This window comes from Phaenicophaeus curvirostris, chromosome 23, assembly GCF_032191515.1.
Source record: "Phaenicophaeus curvirostris isolate KB17595 chromosome 23, BPBGC_Pcur_1.0, whole genome shotgun sequence".
Classification (NCBI taxonomy): domain Eukaryota; kingdom Metazoa; phylum Chordata; class Aves; order Cuculiformes; family Cuculidae; genus Phaenicophaeus; species Phaenicophaeus curvirostris.
Window position 1 is genome coordinate 8,050,309 of NC_091414.1, and position 13,036 is coordinate 8,063,344.

The following is a 13,036-nucleotide window of genomic DNA, read 5'->3' on the forward strand; positions in this document are numbered from 1 at the left end:
GGTGGGGAGGGGGGCCCGGCCCGGGGCGGGACCGGCGGGAGCGGGGTAGGGCGGGCGCAGCGCCTCCCACCGGCCACCCCGGGGGCCGTGGGGCCCCTGCAGGCCGCGCGGTGCCCTGTTCCGCGGGCGCGCATGCGCGGTGTGTGACGCGGCGGGCGCGCCCCGTCCGCGCGGCCCCAAGGGCAGGCGGCGATGGCGGCGGTGGCGGCGGCGGCGCGGGGCGGGCTGCGCGGGGCCCTGCTGGCGCAGCAGCAGCGCTGGAGCTCGGGATCGGGGTCGGGCGCCGACCAGGTGGGTGTGGAGGCTGGGGGAGGGGGGTCTGCGTCCGTTTGTCCGTCCGTCCCCGCTCACCATCGTCTCCCCCGCAGCTGGGCGAGCTGGGCAAAGGCGCCGGGAAGGGCGGCGGCGGCGGCGGCGCCATCCGTGAGGCCGGGGGCGCCTTCGGGAAGAAGCAGGCGGCGGAGGAGGAGCGGTACTTCAGGTGAGTGCGACCCCCCGGTTCTCCCGCGCTCCGTTCCCCTCCGCGGTTCCTCCCCGTCCCGTTCCCCTCTCCGGGCCCCTGCTGCCCCCCCAGGTCGTCCCGCCCCGTTTCCCCTCCCATCCCCCGCTCCGTGGTCTCTGTCCCGTACTCCCTCCGGTTCCTCCTTCCCCCCGGGTCTTCCCCCTCGTGCGTTTCTTCCCCTACTCCCCTCCCCCGGTTTCCTCCTGGGATTCCCGTCCCCCCCCCCGGCGGCGGGAGCCGCTCCCCGCACTGCGCTGCCCTGCAGGGAGAAGGAGAGGGAGCAGCTCGCCGCCTTGCGTAAACACCATGAGGAGGAGATCGATCACCACAAGAAGGAGATCGAGCGCCTGCAGAAGGAGATTGAGCGTCACAAGCACAAGATCAAGAAGCTGAAGGATGATGACTGAGCGGCTGCTGAGCGCGGCTGGGCTGTGGGGCAGCCCCGCACCACGGAGCCCCCGCTGCGGCCAGCGCTGCAGCCAGCGCAACCCAAATGTGGCCGGGTATGCCGTGGTCTGCAGCAATGTCAAATAAACTACTCAGCCTCTCTTCTCTGTTCATTAACTTTAATAGGGAAACAAAATCTGCTGTCTGGTGTTAAACTTCGTTGTTCTTTCAAAGAAAGGATGTGCTCTGAGCAGACAGTGCTGTACAGAACTCTGCTAGTGTCTTTATGGGAAAGAATCGGCTGTTGATAGCTTGTGTGCTAATTTTACAGTTAAAGCTACAAGGAAAATTGGGGAAAATGCTGAGACCCACTCACACAGAAACAGCTTTGTTTCCAGCAAACGGTCCCTGTGTGGCAGGGGGGAGAGGGTTCTCCATTGATCTAGCAGAGAATCTATGAAAAATAATATTCTTTTGTTGCTTTTGGTGTTCAGTGCCATAAACGGAGAGAAAAATATTGCTGTGAGTCATGGTGTTTTCACCTGTGGTGGTGCAAGTTCTGAAGCAAGACATCGGAGATCTGGACTTCTACATGAATGTTCTTTTCTGGAAAGTCTGTAGTTGCCCATGGTGTTTTTTTCTTTGTCTCTAGTTCTCAGTGTTCCTTATCCAAGTGCCTTGCCAAAGAAGGAAGAGTTAAAATTAATTTTATGCAAGTTCTGCCACTTTTGCAATATTAATACAAAAATCTGTCATAAAATGTCTAGCAAGTGACCTGCTGAAACCTTCCTCCAGGAAACCCTGACCAGAAAGGGATTTTATGTGGTGAGAACGGGCAGGTAGGAAAGCAGCCTTCCCTTCCACCCCTGTGCAGCCGTGTCCAAGAGCCGCCTAAGCAGGCTTGGGTTCCACTGCTAGTAAAAACCTTTCTGCATTACCTGATGTGTTGTTACACTGTGAAGGGCTGCAGGGAGGCTGGACTGGGGGATCAGTGGCCTGAACTGTCCCATCTGAAACAGCAGGAGGCAAATCAGGAGAAAAATGGGAGCCTTTGAAGCCTGAAAGTGCTCATGCTTGGTGGGGAGGGTGGGCTGCTGAAGGCGTCCAACATTGCTGATAAACTCTTGTCCCCTTGAGCCGCTCTCACCTGAGGTACATTGCACCTAGTGGAACATCTCTGCGGAGCAAATGGTAGCACCATCGCTCCAGCGAAGAGTCCGAAGAGTCCGTGCCCTTAGAAACATTTTTTTTTTTAAATGCAAATGTCATCCCTGTAATTGGCTGTGGAAGATGTGAAGTGTGGCGCTGCCTGGCATTGCTCAGCCTGTGAGCTGGTGGTGTAGTGAGTTGTGAGGGGATGTGTGTGTGGAGCTGTCTCTGAAGGTTTGTACTTTTTAGCTGAGGCTGATGAACTGGGGCCAAAAATATTAATATCTCCCCATACCCACCTCCCTGGGAATATGAAACCTGATGGGAAGAACCAAGTCATGAAAAGCAACAGGCTACTGGCCTATTTAGTTTCCACCTATTTAAAAGTCATTTTCCTATTGTATCTGGCTGGCTTCCCCCAGAAGCTGTGATGTCACTGGTGAGATGTCCCCATTGAAGACCAATTTCTTGGCATCACAGCTACAGTGGACTACAGAATAGCTGAAATGAATATTAGGACAACTCTATTTTCTGCAGGGAACAGGAGGGCTTAAATTCATAGCTTTGTGATTATTCTGCATTTTTGTGCACCATGGAAAATCATGCTGCGTAAGCCAAGCCTCTGTCCAAAGGCCTGTAAGGGAGAAGAGATTTGCTGTGAGACTGCGAGCCTCTGAATTGCTCCCATCCTTGGTGTGCTGGCAGAGGTGTAACAACTCTTTGAGGTCCCCCAGATCTGTGGCATGCAGTACAGTATCCTGCTATGCAGCAGTGAGCTTTCTCGCCCCCCAGTGCTCTCTGAAACATGTCTCAGCTTCCTCACACTTCAACTTTGCTCAAGTTTCAGGGGGCTCCTGTGCTAGGTCCCTGACCTCGTGCTCATAAACCCATCCCGTTTTCTGGAGAGGAGCATCTGGTTAACTCCCTGCTCTGCAGTCACCCAGAGCTTCTCTCAGGTAATGGGAATGGAAGCACAGAGGCTGAGGACAGGCAGCTGTGGATCTTGACTAAGCAAGTGGGCAAGGGAGAGAAGTCCCTTCCAGCCTTGGTTTGACTGGCAGGTAATGAAGATAAAGCCATGCCCACAGATTATGGCTGCTGGAGAAGCTGCATGGATTAACACTGCTGTGTAAGCGGACAGTTTCTCCACTGCTTCCGTCGCTTCTCCCTTTCACTGTCCTGGCTGTGCTGGACTCTGGGGAGTTATCTCACCAGTCTCTTGTTATCTCACCAACATGGATTTCTCTTCTGAGCCCCATGAATTTTGCTGGGTTAGCAGTTTGAATGGTTGTGGAGTCCAAAAGTGACAAAATTGCCACCAAGGAAATGTGAGAAGTACTGAGTAGGGTGGGGATGTGGTGGGAACAGTCTTCTCCTATCTCTTGAAATTACCTTTGCTAAGTTAGAATGGTCTCTATCCTGTTGCCATGATGACTGATTTTTCAGCCATCCTACTACTAGAGATTCCATATGGCTGTGAACCTTAGTGCTCTGAGCAGCATCTGCTTGATTTGTCCTCATGATAAGGTTTCTCTGCTGCATTCTACTCACTGACCTCCTCTTCCAGGGAGTCCAAATGACCTGCAGCTTGAAGCCAGTTTGCTTTAGTTTAATGCCAGTGGCACTCTGGCTGTTCCTAGCACTGTTTCATTTCCTCGGTGCTGCAAATACCTCTGTTGACCAGAAGACCCCTCTACTAAGCTTGTCTCTAGGAATCACAAGCACCTCACTCACCCCTCCCCTTGTGCTGGCTCCTAACCAGAGGCAATTCTGCAAACAACTAAGCTCTTACAAGAGCTCACAGCACCCCCTCCATTGAATTGTGCTGTTTCTGGTGCTCATTGGGACCTTTTATAAGAAGATTCAATCACAGAAATCTCTTCCCTAGGTTTAGCAAGAAGAGTGAGTTTGTGTGGTTTCTGATCAGTTGCAAAGGTGGTTCAAGATGAGTGTTTGAGGAGAACCTCTGCCTTTTTGCAAAGGACGTGATAATTTATTTTTATTTGTTTTGTTTCATCATTAGTGCATTTCTTCCAAAGTGTTTTGTTCTTCTATCGAAGTTCAAACTGTCAGTCTCTGCAATAAGTTATCAAATGACACAGGTGGATGTTACCTTGTGCTGATTCTTACGATACGGGAACCTGGCACATGTGAGGGGTGCTTCTGTAACGTTTTCCTTCCAAGCAGAGAGCAGGATAGCAATAGTCCCAGCTTGAAGGCTTGTAATATGCTTTTTCCACAGCTCGTCAACAGTGCTTGTGATGAAAACCATAAGAGACAGATAAGCGTGAAAGATGTCTGAATCTGAGTTACAGACAACCTCTCGTGAGTATTTCCACTACAAGAAAGCACAGCTGATTTCCAATTTGGTCTGATGGATATTTTGCCAGCAGGGTATGGTGTCCTGGGCTGCACTGCCAAACCATGGGGCTTCTGACAAAGTATGGGAGCAGTTGGGTGACCAGGAGCAAGCAGTTTATCAGGGGCCCAGTAACCCACTTCCAGGGCCAGTAGATGGAGAGATGCCTGCTGTGGGCTGTGGCCACTTCAGTGCCCGTGGGTTGCTGTAGAACTCCAGTTCAGAGCAGGAGTGCTGAAGCGTAAACCAGGATTGCATCTCAGATCTGCTGGGATGGGTGAGGGCTGAGAAGGAAGGTGCAAGCTGTCTGCAGACATTCCCAGCACTCCTCCATCCAGGGCAACCTGGAGGACAGGGCTCAGTTGTCTTTTGGGAATCAGTAGCTACAAACTGCCAGCTGGTCTTGGTGTAGAGCAGCCTAAATCCAAAGCTGATGTTTGATATTGGTAAGGCTGCAGGGATGGTGTTTAACTTAGCTATCAGGCCATAGAGGCACTCACATTTCTGGGTTTCTCTGGAACGGCTGATGGCATGAATAGACACCCACCTCTGTCCCACAGGCACAGGGTTACACAAAGAAAGGGATTCTTCTCTCTTCTCTGCCAGCACTGGTGTGTCCCGGTCCCTTTAATGATACCCTAACTCTCAACACCTACCTACAGCACAGATTTGTGAAGAGAAAGCTTAGCTTCTTGAAGTGACCTTTATGTACCAATCAGATGCACACCCTTCCCTAACCCCAGATTCCCAGTCTGTATCTTTTCCCTACAGATCATGACCCGATGTTGCTTTGCCACTGCAGAAATAGGAAAAGTGCACTTTTTTCAGCTAAAACCAAACTGGTAATCATTGCTGCAGCATACAGAAGCTTCTGCCCAAGGCACTTACTTTGTGCTGCATCCTACACAAATAGAATGGAAATTGCCAAGATCCCCTGTTTGAGGGATGGGGACAGACGTGACAAGAGAGGGAAGTGATGCATCCAAGATAGCAAGCTGGGTTTGGTGCAAGATGCCCAGGTTGCCCATCTGGGTCTCTTTGGGCCTTTTTGTCATGTCAGTCCTCTCCACTCCAGAGCAGACAAGGGGAGTGAAGTAGGACAAAGGAAAAAACATGCACCGATGCTTTTCCACAATCAAACAAACTGGCTCTGTGCACAGCAAAAGAAACATGTGCAAAACCCCACATGGTAATAATTGCAGGTAGAAATTTTGCTGACTACTTTCCTGCTCCATGGATGGGAGAAACTCACAGGGGGCTTTCCAAAGTTCCTCACTGATAGTTTAAGAAAAAAACCCTCTCACTGGAAGCCTGATCTCCAGCAAAGACATGAGAAGAGCTGCATGCAAAGCACCAGAGAACAAGGCGTTTGTTGCAGGTAGGCACATCCATCACACATTATCCAAACAGCTGCACTGATCATTGGTCAGAGTAAGAGGTCTAAAGCACTGGAAAATACATATATTCCATATATGTGTTAACAGCTCACACACAGGCTACAGCTGTCATCTTCCCATTGACATGGAAACAAAGGAATTTCAGTGCCAGCTTGGAAGAGGAGTTGGCAGCCTGATGGGCCGAGCTCCAACAAAACTCAACACCTGCCCATTAAGGACAACAGGAAAATGTCAACAGGTCACAGGGTAAATATGTACAGCTGCTGAAAAGCCTAAGCCCTTCACCTCTGTCTGCTAATGGATGTGCTCACCTTTCTTCCCTGCTAGCATCCAGGGACATCTTGGTGATGAGGGAATCACAAAGCAAAGGCAGCCTCACTGCCAGGAGCCGTGGCCTCACTTCTCTACTTCGTTCCCAGCTGATGATGGCAGTGACATCAGAACCTTCTGTGTGTTCACCATGCAGCCAGACTGGTTGCCAAACCTCCCAGACTGATGCCAGTCAGCTCTCTGCAGCAGAGATTAACCTTGTCCTCTGTTCCGAGATGCTTTTTGTTCTGCCTTGTGCCTTGGCCCAGGTCTAAACCGGGTCTCGAGTGCATTGCTTTTGAGGGAACCGTAACAAGTATAATTCCAGAATTTTCTAGGAAAAATTAAAATTGAAAAATCTAGCCAAAATTCAAAATTACTCCTTGTCCCAGAGCATCAAGGACCTCTTTTCAAGCTCACCTTGCTGACTGAAGCTACGCTAGTACCTGTGGGCCACAGCTTGCTCCTGGCTAGAGGTGTGCAATGTTCAGGTTGGTTTGGGCTGGAGTTCTTGTACGGAGCATGAGCCCAAAAAGCAAAGTGGCTGCTGGAGCACACACAGAAACTGTAATGGCAGGAGCGGCAGAAATTCTGGAGTGACAGAACAAAACCTGGTCTGCAAGCCAGAGGGCTGAGGTCTGCAGTCAGCCTGGAGCTCTGGCACCTTTACAGTAAATGGAAATACAACAGAATGCATCTTCTTTCCATATCTTACTGCCTTTAATGGTCAAGCACCCAGAGAGTAACAGCAGGACAGAGCTGGCTGGTACATAGAAAGGATGATAAACCCCCAGAACACAGAGGGCAAGAGCATCCAAAAGTAAAAATGGAAGGAAAGGACCACCTTCAGGTGGGGACTAGGAGCAGCATGATTCACTCAGAACAACCTGCTCCAGGTGGCACAGGCAGAGAGCTGCAATGTACTGCAGAATGTAGATGTGTCTTCGTTCAGGTTGGGCCTTACAGACAGTGCATGTGTGGTCTGCAACACACAGCAGAGGGTCTCCAAACTATTGTTCTCAGTGTGACATGAGTGCTATTGTCACATGAATCAAAGCTTACAGACCTCCCTACAGTAAAAATCATCAACTAGACTGCTTCATGGAACCAACATTAAGAGGGAAATAACTTCAGTTTAAGTCTAATATTGCACTGAAAAAGTAACAGCATTAGATCCTCTCAAAGAAAGTGGGGTGGGAGTGGCAGCTTAGAGTTAATCCATATTTAATTTCAAATTCTGTTCTACGAAGACCAGTTTATGAACTGATCAAATAATGAATCTCAGCAAGAAAATCCCCAGCATACGGAAGTTCTGGCAAAAAAGTGTCAGGCTTAACACAAAACCGATATTGATTTCAGGTAGGAAATGAGAACTGCCAAAACGAGCTCTACCCCCAAAGTCCAGGGGGGACTAATGCTCACAACTACCTGTATGTAAGTAACTACCTATCAAGGGGCTTGGGAAATACCATTGCAGAGCAGAAAAGAACGAGTCAGCAATGTCATCAGGCTTTTGTTTTGGCAATTAGTACATCAGGAATCTTCGTGCTCTAAGATCTGTTAATACTCAACAACTGAAGTTATCCCACTGCCAGAAGCGTACATAACTCAATGTAAATTTTGCTATAACCTCATCATGTTCAGTTGTCAGCTGGCAGGAGATATCTCAGTATGCTCTGCATTTCACTCTTGGATACTATATCCTAAAATATTTAAGAGCTATGCAGGACATTTATTGAGCATTACAAAAGAGACAAATACTCAAATCCCTCAATTCCTCTCCATTTTTTGTGCTGTGAGAGCTCCTTAAACTTTATATTTCCAACTCCCAGTAAAATAAATTGCTACAGTGAACTCCAATGGATAAGGCAACGAAAAGTTATCTCTTCTTCCACCACCTTTATGGCACAGCATACCTCGTGTTCAGCAAAGAAGAGCTGTCACTACTTCCAGATCTGGAGAGGCAAGTCACACAGGCAGCGCAAATTTCACAAGTGAAGCAGTGCATCTGCCACCAGACAGGTTCAGCAAGACAGACTGAACACTTCCAACATCCATGTGAGTTTGCCTCTCGAATTAGAAAGGTTCTTTTGTCTGTATCAGGTAATGCAGAGTTTTTATTCATGCTCCACATTAACCGTGAGGCAAGTGCACTTACTTAAGATGCCACACAGATCACAGAGTCGTAGAATCAAGGAACAGTTTGGATTGGAAGGGACCTTAAAGCCACCTTAGAAGTTCCACCCTCCCTGCCATGGGCAGGGACACCTCCCACTGGACCAGGTTGCTCACAGCCCCATCCAACTAGCCTTGAACACCTCCAGGGATGGGGCAGCCACCACTTCTCTGGGCAACCTGTTCCATGCAGATGCATCCAAGTGTTCAGGAGAGTTATTTCATGGTTGAACCCCTGGAAGGACCTTCTCCAAGAGTATGAGAGCTGCTGCTTTTACCTCTGTGCCAGACTACAGAGGGACAGGTCACCGGGCCAGACACACACGCACACAGACACACTGATGCTGGGATCAGATGGGATCACGCTGACCGCCCCTCTGGGGCCTGGCTCACACTGGGCTCCGTGCTGTGCCCCAGTAGGACAAGTAGATGAAGCCAGTATGGCAGCACCGGTGCCAGCACCCCGGTTGCCCCCACATTGTTGTTACTTGTTGCACCAGGCCTGCATTCGCCAGGGCCTGATGGAGTGAGCAGGCAAGGAGCTGTTTAGCCTGCTGAGGGGAGGCCGCTGTCTGCAACTGCCTGAAAGGAGGTTGTGGTGAGGTAGGTCTTGGTCTTTTCTCCCAAGAAACAGGTGATGGGATGAGAGGGAATGGCCTCAAGTTGCACCTAACGTCAGGAAAAATGCTTCTCTGAAAGGGTACTCGGGCACTGGCAGAAGCTGCCCAGGCAGATGGCGGAGTCCCCGTCCCTGGAGGGGTTTGAGAGACTGGCAGAGCACGCGCCCAGGGATCTGGTTCGGTAGTGGACAGGGATGCTTGAACTCAATGATCTCAAAGGTCTTTTCCAATCTAGTGATTCTATGACAGGTGATGAGAGGGAACGTCCTCAAGCTCCGCCAGGGGAGGCTCAGGCTGGACATCATGAAAACATCAGGAAAAAAATTTTCACAGAAAGGGTCATTGGTCACTGGCAGAGGCCGCCCAGGGAGGGGGCTGAGTCACCTTCCCTGGAGGGGTTTAAAAGACAGGTGGATGAGGCGCTGAGGGGCGCGGTTTAGTAGCAGATAGGAAGGGCTGGTCTCGATGATCCGCTGGGTCTTTCCCAACCTGGTGATTCTGTTCTCGGCCCCCGGCAGAGGCTGCGCGAGTGGCGGAGTCCCCACCCCCGGAGCGGTTTAGCAGCCGGGCAGAGGGGGCGCTCGGGGCCGGTTCAGCCGTGGACACGGACGGTTGAACTCGATGATCTCAAAGGTCTTTTCCAGCTGAGCGATCCTGTGACTCCATCGGACGCGTGGCAGACGCACGGCGGGGCAGCCCCCTGCGGGCTCCCCGGCCCCGTTCGCGCGGGAGGCGGCCCCGCACGGCGGTTAAGGGCAGCGACCCGGCGCGGGGCCGGGCTCGGTTGGCGGCTCCCCGCCCGCGGCGGAGCCGGGACCCCGCGCCGCCTTTGTTCGGGGCCGCGCGCGCGGCGGCCTCTTTAAATCCCCCAGCGCCGGCCCTACCGGCGCGCCGGGCCCGGGGCCGCCGCGCGATTGGCCCCGGCGCCCGCCGCTGATTGGAGCCCGCGCGGAGCCGCGCGCCCCGCCCCCCGCGCCCCATTGGCCGCGCCGCCCGCCCGTCCGCGGCGCGCGCCGCCGATTGGCCGAGGCGGCGGTCCCTGGAAACAGTTCCGGGAAACCCCGCGCGCCGCCGGGGTCGCGCCGCCGTCCATGAGGAGAAGGAGGAGCGCGCGCCATTTGCCGTCGCTGCTTGGGCCCGAGCTGCGCCGCGCAGGCCCCGCTCCGGTGAGTCCCGGGAGGCGCCGGAGCCGCCTCGCGCGGGGAGGGGAGGGGAGGGGGGGAGGCGGCGGCGGCGGCTGTTCCGCGGGCTCGGGCTCCCGCGCGGGGCCCGCGGCGGGCGGGCGGCTCCGGGCAGGCCCGGCGGGCGCCGCGCGGCGAGAGGGGCGGGGGCGGCGCTCCGTGCGCGGGCGGGGCTGGGGCGGGAGCGGCCCGGGGCGGCGGGGGCGGCGGCGGGGCCGGGCGGGGGCGGCCTCGCTCCCAGGGCCGCGCGGAGGCGGCGCGTGGTGGCGGCGGGGGGGGGGCGGGACACGGGGCGAAGGCGGGAGGGGTCGGTGCTCGGTGCCCGGGGGGGGGTCGGTGCCAGGCGCCCCGGGGATGCTGCCGCGCCGGGAACCGGGGAGAGGCTGCCCGCGTTCTGCTTTTAAACGCTTTTTTACCGTAGGGCTTCCCTAAGCCTTTCCGAGGTTTGCTCAAACGTATCGCTTGTCGCTGCTCTGTTTACTATGAGTCGCTCGTTACCGAGTCCCGGTGGCCCCGTTCCCGGTCAGGCTCTGGACGCGGCGAGGCGGCCGCTTGCGTTGGTTCGGCCCCCCCTGCCCCGCGTGTGGCGCTGCGGGATCCGCCGCAGCCGTGGGGGCTCTCTTTTTCTTTTTCTTTTTTTTTTTATTCCTTATAATACACTTTATAATACTGAGCTTTTTATGTCTTTTAAAAGCAAAGCTAATCCTACTGGAACTCTGCATCTTGCAGTGTGATTTTTTTTTTTTTTTAATCTGTGCAAACTGCGGTGCTTGCAAACTAGCAGTTTGTAATTTTGCTCTCTAGGGACTGTATTTCCTGTGAATGCTTAAGATCCCAGTCTCCCAATTTTCCTGTCTAGATGCGAACACTGTTGGAATAATATTTGAGACTCCCGCTAACGCCCAACTTGTTAGTTTTGTCAAAAACGGCAATATCCCCTGCTTCCTTAGGCAAAGATCTGAAAAAAATTCTCGGAGGATAAATTGCTCAAAACAAGGCTTATTTTTACTGAAGGGTGGCTTTGACCTCGAGTGCCACAGATGATGTCCCGTACAACCAGATCATCTGTGAGTTATCAACGCCTGTTAGAAATGAGCTTGTAGAGAAGTTCTAGTTCAGGTTAGCAAAGTGCAGTCGCTGCAGTTGGTAACCTATTCTGGTGCAGTCGTCTCCTAATAACAGTCGTGTAGAAACTGAAGCATAGTTTCTGCACAGAGTGTACCAGGCTTTTGCCATCGTGATAGAAGTTCTCAGATTTTTTCATTCCATGGGATTATAGAGTGAGAAAGACTGAGAACTCTGTGCTGAAGGGTGAGGTTGCTAACCATGCTTTGTTGTAAGTTTAGTCTGACACTGAAACGCTGGTATGGAAACCTGGCTTATGTGCAAAGGTCTTTAGGATGTGATAAATTTGAAACAAGTAGTCGTGTAGCTCATGCTAGTAAATGCTTAGTATATCATAATTAAGCTATTAAAATGTACTTCTGTGGTTGAATAAGGTATGGTACGAAAGAAATGGCTGTAGTGCCTGCAGTGTAAAAATTAAAGGGATGTGCCAATAATGTTCGTGGACAAGCAATGTTAATAAACCCCCCCAGTTCGGTCTCTTAATGTGAATTCTTATCTTCCCCTCACTCCTGTTGTTTCTTATCTTCCTGTTTTGCCAAAAACCTTCTTGAGTGTAAAGCGTAGCTGTGGGAGCTGCACTTGTTCTCTTGTGGTTTGTTAAAAAAATCCAACAACGAAACAAAACCAACAAAAAAACCCTTCCCCAAAAGCTTTCCCTCAATGCTGTTTTCAGTGGGGTATAACTGAAATGCTTGACACAGGTAATATGTTGTACAGGAGGAATAGTAAGCAGGTGGAGTGACTGGTGCAGAGTTTGTATTTATGAATCAGTTATGCTTACTGTGCCCCTGAGCTGAATGAGTTCAGTTCCTCTAGGAAATCAAAAGTTATGCAGCAGAACGCTGTTGATGTGTAGTCACTGTGAAGTTGGTTATGGTAGTTTGAGATATTGTCCCTTGGCCGGAAATTGCCATTCCTGCTCATTTAAGCTGTTATGAAATATGATTTGAGTAACTAGACCTTGAATTTATAATTAATTGGATGGAGTTATACTTGGGTAGCCTGTGGGTGGCAATCGCTGTTAGAGACATGGTATAAGATGCAGGCAATAGTAAGTATCATCATGGCTGTTGAACCAGCAAGTGCTGGACTGAGGCTGAGATCCAGTTTCTGTTTTCAAGATGCCATATGCTGTCAGGCTCAGATGTGTGTTAATTGTTTTTTTCCTTGGAAGACTACTATTTGAGCCATTTCAGTTATCAAACATGTAAAAGAAAGTTGTTTCTGGGAAAGGCAGAAGCACCTGTAGTTTTAATCTCCTATCTGTCATGTGATTAGAGCTTGAAAAGGGACCAGTCACTGTGCAAACTACTCTTTTGAGATGCAGGAGTTCTCGGTTGAAGACAGTGTGTATTTATTACTGCTCCTCATTTTGTAAGCACGTGTTTGTGTGCGCTGTTTTAAATTCATCCATTTCTGCACGTTTTAAAAAGAGATACGTATGCCACACGTACTGATATGCATAATTCTTTGCTTACAATCCACACTTAAAGTCTTTTTTTATTCCAGCAGGCTCCCTCTTTTCTACATATTTGAGTTACCTCATGCTGCTGTAAAACTCCTGAATGCGTGCAGGTGCTCCTCTGTGCAGCCTGGCCTGTTGTAGCCTGAGGCACACGGACACACTGTGCAGGCAGATACAGAGTTTACTCCTCTTTATTATGCTTTTATTATTTTTTTTAGAGGAGAACAAAAGTATTAATAAAATCACGATGTGTTTTCCTTGCTGATGAAATTCAATTAAATATTCTTCTTCATAGCTATGTCTGCCTCATGTTATCTGGAGGGAGGGCTGCTTTTTCAGCTGTGACTTTCACCCCATTCCTCTG

At 51.2% G+C, this 13,036-nt stretch overlaps 2 protein-coding genes across 5 annotated transcripts in view; both read left to right on the plus strand.

The window, feature by feature from the left end:
• Positions 1-133: 133 nt before the first annotated feature.
• On the plus strand, positions 134-1,051 carry ATP5IF1 (ATP synthase inhibitory factor subunit 1). Its single transcript, XM_069875103.1, has 3 exons — positions 134-291; positions 369-481; positions 768-1,051. The coding sequence occupies exons 1-3, from the start codon at positions 193-195 to the stop codon at positions 907-909; spliced, it is 354 nt and encodes a 117-aa protein (XP_069731204.1). The 5' UTR covers positions 134-192; the 3' UTR covers positions 910-1,051.
• An 8,882-nt stretch (positions 1,052-9,933) lies between these two features.
• HNRNPR (heterogeneous nuclear ribonucleoprotein R) overlaps positions 9,934-13,036 on the plus strand; it is a 28,374-nt gene continuing 25,271 nt past the window's right edge. Inside the window, exon 1 of one of the 4 annotated variants that reach the window (XM_069875244.1) lies at positions 9,934-10,064. In XM_069875244.1, the coding sequence (XP_069731345.1) occupies positions 9,990-10,064 (75 nt within the window). In that variant the 5' untranslated portion in view covers positions 9,934-9,989. The remainder of the gene's footprint in view (positions 10,065-13,036) is intronic. The other 3 variants (XM_069875247.1, XM_069875245.1, XM_069875246.1) reach the window with 3 other exon arrangements.

What these genes read in the sequence shown, in the direction of transcription:
- ATP5IF1 (XM_069875103.1), top strand. Translation starts at nt 193, where the DNA reads ATGGCGGCGGTGGCGGCGGCGGCGCGGGGCGGGCTGCGCGGGGCCCTG. An exon ending in CGGGGTCGGGCGCCGACCAG is followed by an intron (nt 292 to 368) that starts GTGGGTGTGGAG and finishes TCTCCCCCGCAG; the next exon opens with CTGGGCGAGCTGGGCAAAGG. An exon ending in GAGGAGGAGCGGTACTTCAG is followed by an intron (nt 482 to 767) that starts GTGAGTGCGACC and finishes GCTGCCCTGCAG; the next exon opens with GGAGAAGGAGAGGGAGCAGC.